Genomic DNA, 5,746 nt, shown 5'->3' with positions numbered 1-5,746 from the left:
ACAACCAGAGGAGTCGCCCCCTGATGGACACTAGAGAGAATGCAGCTGTAACACATGAAGCTTGGGCTTCACTTTACAGAACTGGAGGTTGTCTCCTGGTAGAAACACAATAAAATCTCAGTATTCCCAGAGGGCGCTCATTTTTAAACTGCAGCAACAAGATGCTAATGAAGACATGATGTTGAGAGGACCTACTCCTTTTTTCACATTCTCCCCCAGAGCAGCGGTGATGGCAAAGTACTGAATCACTCTCTTGGTGTTGACAGTTTTTCCTGCACCCGACTCACCGCTGACAGGACGACACAAGTTACAGAACAAAGATCACTAAACACTCAAGTCATGAATTAAATAACAAGACTCTCTGATGGAGACGTACTTATAGTGTGTATTGCTTTATTTTGACATTTCTTGCTAATTAAATTGATGACGTTACATTTATTGAAATGCAGCATTTAAAGTCTGTAATGTTAAAGCAGCCGAGGTTCTGACTCACGTGATCAACATCGACTGGTTCTCTCGATCTGCGGAGGAAAATGAAGCCTCGTGAACCAACAGGGGAAAATACATTTAAAGGACAGATTCAACATTTCAGGAAATGTGCAGCTTCGCTTTCTGGCAGAAAATTACATAATTTTTTTTTTTTTAAGTCAAACTTCCTTCATTTTTTTGCGGTGTTATTAAATAATGACGCCATTTCCAGTAATGTTATTTAATGTTAATTAGCTTTAACAGGAAATTAAAGGCAATATTGAAAAAGTGTTTCATAATTTTGCCAATTAAACTGAACAAAACAACTTCCTAAAATAAGCTGCTCTGGTTCATGTTATGAGGATGAACAGCAGTGACGCTAACAGTAGAAAAGCCTCAGGCTAGCAGACTTGTAGCACGGTTAGCCTGTTAGCGGTGGCTGTCAGAGTCGCCTAGCAGCAGCGCTGAAGTTAGGGGTCAGAGGTTACGGGTGACTCACTCTGCAGCAGGTCAAGGTAGGCGTTGTCGGCGATGGCGTAGATGTGAGGCGGCGTTTCCAGACGACGCCGCCCTTTATACGCCGCGACCACCTGAGTCGAGTAGACCGGCAGCCATTTGTACGGGTTGACCGCCACACAGAATAGACCAGAGTAAGTCTAAAAACAAGCACATCAAGAGATCATCTACATGTCTTCTAATCATGAAAACCCAATGTTGTTCATAAGCTCAGTGTTTTAGGTGCAGCAGAAGAAACACTAACATAGACCATCCACATGCTGTATCTCCTCCTCAGGTTGAAGAGCACCGAGGCTTCGTTCAGGTGCGTCAGCATGGCTATGTCCTCCAGCATGTCGAACTTTGAAGGGTTCAGCGGCTGCAGCTCGTTTTCTTTCACCACCATAAACTGAAACACGAACATGAAACAGTTCCACCAGCTCAGAGATGTTTAGAGACAGTCTGCTGCTTATCTTTATACTTTCTTTAACTGTTAGAGAGAAACCAACGGTCTCATCATCAAAGATGTTTATCATATAATATTGATATCGGTATCGGCCCCTAAAATTCAGCATTGGTCAAAGTATAAAACAAGCAGACATTTCTGGAAAATAAGTTTTACATGAGTTTAACTTTTACGAGCGTGAGAGCATCCTCGTTGTGCAATCCTCCAGAAAACAAGTCTACAAGACAAACTGCTTCAGCTACGTCTCTACACCTGAGTGACCATCCAGTCAACTATGGAGCCAATCAAATCATTTAGAAGTTCATCTGCATTTCATTAAATACATATTTGATCAGTCCAGATTTCATCAGAGCCTGTAAAATAATGGAGGAGTTCGGACTGACGAACCCGTCCGTCCTTGGTCTCCACAGTGGTCTTGTCTCCGTTCAGCTCTTTAACCTCCACCTCGATGTACGCTTCAACATCATCGGGCATCCAGACTCGCTTTGTGCCTTTGGAGAATACACAGTTCTTTATTCAGGTGTATGTGTGTATTATGAGTATGGAGAACCCGTCTGAGTGTGCAGCATATCTACCATCATAATTCCGGGCGATAGCAGCCAGCTGCTCCAAGTTGGTGAGACGAAGGAAGCGAGCAGCTTCTCCAAACTCCGCCAGGTCCAGAAACCGAGACATCTGAACACAAGAACACATGCACACACTTTAAAGGCAATACGTCCACACACAAAGGTCATTCAAGAGGCTTTAAGCCTGAACATGCAAAACACATCAACAGAAAATAAGACTATTCATATTTAATTAATTATAACGTATTTAAAGGATTTAACCCTCTGAACCCCAGAAGATTTTTTTTAAATATATTCTTTTTAATGATGTCATCATAACTGTGTTGTTCTGCACTAAAGACATGTTCTAGTTCTTTCTATTTCTACTCATCATGGTTCTGTTTCATAGAGATGAAGGACTTCATGTTACAGAGAAGATCAAGAACACAGAGAGAAACATGTGAAGGAGTGAAAAAATGCGTCAAAACGTCTTTGAGTTCAGAAGTGCTTCAATACAAAACTATCTTTAAACAACCCCAGGAAAAGCAAACAGAAACGTTTTCAGCCGCGATTTACTGGAGACGGTGAGCAATTATGTATTATTGTATTTATGAAAGGGTGACATGCCTTCCTGACCGTTCTTTAAGAACATTCCTAAAAACCTTCAAAAGCAGACGACGGGGCTTTTAGTTCTGTTTAGTTTTTAAATGGTGAATTACTCTTTTCAGCATTTCCATCCACCTGTTTTTATGCAACTTTTTCAATTTGTATGAACGTTTGGCTGAGATGGAAAAGTGAATGCATATAAAGTGCAATGGACACAGATTTAGTGAAGAAATGATGAGCATGAAGCATGTGACTTCTTTGTGTTTCACCCTTTGAGTTTTGACTGCCGTGCTCTTAATGACTTCATCTAATTGCGCCGCTGTTCTTCTTCATTGGTGTGACCGTTGACCTCAATGGACCAATTCCTAATAATCGCACAACGGTAGTGGAGGATGCAAACATACATTAGCATTTTCTTTTGCCGATTTTCCTGAAACTGGGTTAAAATGTGCGATTCATTTGGATGGAAAGTGTCATGCTGCAAAACAACGAAGTCGGGTATCTACCGCAGGCTTCACCATTATTAAAAGCATCATCGTACGTCTCAACCAAACAAAAAACATCCTGTTGGTTCCAGGACCAACCAAACCAGTCGCCTCCCAGTCGTTCAAGCTCTTAATGTTTATCACATTTCTAATAAAAATCCTTTTAATCTACAACAAACGAGAACAGCTTGGGTCAAACCAATGAAGCTAAACACGTTGTTGTAAAACCACTTGAGGAAATATCAACTTCAATCTGATTAATGTTAAATTAAATCAGCTGCTGATATTCAGTCTGAGCATCAGCTAAACTATAAATAAAACACGTATTTTGGTAGAATAAATCAAGTTCAAAATCCTCAGTGATACATTAGATGCAGGTCCGGATCCGGACCCAGACGCTGTTGTATCCGTCCCAGGACCTAAAGTCAATTTTATTTTGACAGGGCGCTTCTATTTTAACCGGCGCAGCTTTTTCAGCCTTTATGGCACTTGTTCAGCAGTGCAGGAAGCACACCGACCAATGCGTTGTAAATCTCATCACGTGATGCAGCTCAGCCAATCAAATATGGGTATTCTGACACTTTTCCTGAATCGAGTGAGATGTACACACACCGGGGGAGAGATGAGGAAAGAGAAGGAAGAGCAGGAGAATAATACGCGAGTCAGAGAAGTTATTTCACATGAAGCTCTCCAAAGAGAGAAAAGTGGTCAGAGAGACCAGAGTCTTTAACCAAGAATGGACAGACTCTTACAGGTTCATTCTTCACACGGACAGTTTAATACCAGTGTGTCTCACATGTTCAGAGACCGTGACGATTATTAAAAGCGGTAAATGAAGCGACACTACGAGACAAAGCACAACTCTTTTGAGCAAACGTACCCACTCACATCTAAATGAAGTCACAGAAAATAAACCTGAGAGCCCAATATGATCAGAATCCTAACGCATGAGTTCACTGCCCAACAATGATGTTACCAGAGAGAATAGAGCTGAAACAAGTGGTTTAATAACCACAGATAAAGTCCATGCAGAAACATTTCTCTTGTTAGAAGATGAGAAAAATATAATATTGTGACTTTTTGATTGACATCACTTCACACCTCAATGAACTGAATTTAAAGCTGCAGGACAATTCAGTGAAATTCATTTTTCTAAAATGAATTACTTTATTTTAAGATGCACATTTTTGAAAAGCTTTCTGTTATATCAGTTATTCTTTAATCCAGCTCTTATTTTACTTGAAATTAGAGAACATGTATTTATGTATTTATATGTATTATTTATAATCCATCCAGTTAAATTTGAAAACTGAGAATAATATTTGTTAAAATATAATTGATGTGTACTTTCTTTATTTGATTTGACAGTTGTTGACTACACAGAGACGTTACTACTACTAGGCTTCTTCAATATATATATAGCACTAAATAGCGCAAGTTAGATATTATTGTAATGTTCCGGACCTTTGCCCGAGGAGATTTTCTCAATCTGGACCTTTTGGAATTTTAATTGAATACCCCTGATATAGAGGATGTTTAAAGTGCATTGTGGGTATAATTCTGATATATGTGCTAGCATCAAACTTATAGATTTCAAAGAATGGTTCCAAATAACTAACATCTATATTTTTCTTATTGTCATCAAATCCCATATTGTCTCATTGGTTCATACTGAAGTCAATCTTTAAAAACACAAATATGTAGTTTTATAAGTTAGTTTTTATCAAACTAACAGGAGGGAATAGAGACTTTGCTGGGGACTATTTTCAGCAGCGGATGAATCCACATGTGTTGCTCTAGTGAGTATTTGTATGTGTGGCTGAGTCACAATAAACTACAGTTTTAATGGAGCTCTTATCAGGATACTTTATAGTGGAAACATTTACTGTTGGTTTCAATGTGAACACAGCCAGACTAATACTTTAAGAACGATTTCCGACATCAACATCAATCCGTTCTTTTGTTGCACCGTCAACTTGTTGCCCTAAGACCCTAAACTAAACTCTGATGTCAACAAACTGGCATTACAAGCATTCTCACAGTCTATTAGGCCCGTACCTCACCGCATTACTCAGGATTTTCAGAGCGAGCTCACAGCTGCCACATCAGCTCAAGAGGATCCGTTCACAAAGCTCAGGACTGTCCCTTTTATGTTCACCGTCACACCCACAAACACATGGCCGGGACAGTTCTTCTCTGTAAATATAACCGTCTATAGTCTCCGGCCATCAGATGTGTGTGTGAGTGATCATGCCTTACATGGACTCAGAGGACAGATGATCATCATCAGGGTTCAAATCAAACCACAGGGCAACGTTATGATTCTAGCAGACCAAAAAAGAAAGAGGTTCTGTTGCTGTGAAGTGAAAGTTGAGGTGAACCATCAACCACAGACTACACAAGAGACTTTACATCACAGCTTCATCATGAATCAGAGATTATAGACCGGCATCACCGCTTTGGGTCCCCTCAAAAAAGAACCGGATCGTAAAACGTGTTGTCAGATTTTTAGAAGGTGTTGTTTGTAGAACTTGTCTGAAGTTTTATTGTCTAAACCTAACTAAGTAGTTTAGTTGTCTCAAACCAACTAAGTGGTTTAGTTGTCTCAAACCAACTAAGTGGTTTAGTTGTCTCAACCTAACTAAGTGGTTTAGTTGTCTCAACCTAACTAAGTAGTTTAG

The 5,746-nt window shown here is 39.8% G+C and overlaps 1 protein-coding gene across 1 annotated transcript in view; it reads right to left on the bottom strand.

Moving 5' to 3' along the window:
* Positions 1-195: 195 nt before the first annotated feature.
* The window catches only part of LOC116377781 (myosin-7B-like), a gene marked incomplete at its 3' end in the record, with an annotated part of 7,207 nt that continues 1,656 nt past the window's right edge, over positions 196-5,746 (bottom strand). Inside the window, exons 2-7 of the mRNA XM_031839509.1 lie at positions 2,005-2,104; positions 1,817-1,920; positions 1,229-1,372; positions 968-1,124; positions 494-521; positions 196-289 (exon numbers count right to left, since the gene is read on the bottom strand). Coding sequence (XP_031695369.1) covers positions 196-289; positions 494-521; positions 968-1,124; positions 1,229-1,372; positions 1,817-1,920; positions 2,005-2,104 — 627 coding nt within the window. The remainder of the gene's footprint in view (positions 290-493; positions 522-967; positions 1,125-1,228; positions 1,373-1,816; positions 1,921-2,004; positions 2,105-5,746) is intronic.

Source organism: Anarrhichthys ocellatus, unplaced genomic scaffold (genome assembly GCF_004355925.1).
Source record: "Anarrhichthys ocellatus isolate YVR2014 unplaced genomic scaffold, GSC_Weel_1.0 scaffold1673, whole genome shotgun sequence".
NCBI classification, from domain to species: Eukaryota; Metazoa; Chordata; class Actinopteri; order Perciformes; family Anarhichadidae; genus Anarrhichthys; species Anarrhichthys ocellatus.
Note: the sequence above shows the minus strand (reverse complement) of the source record. Positions and strands in the feature narration are given on the sequence as shown.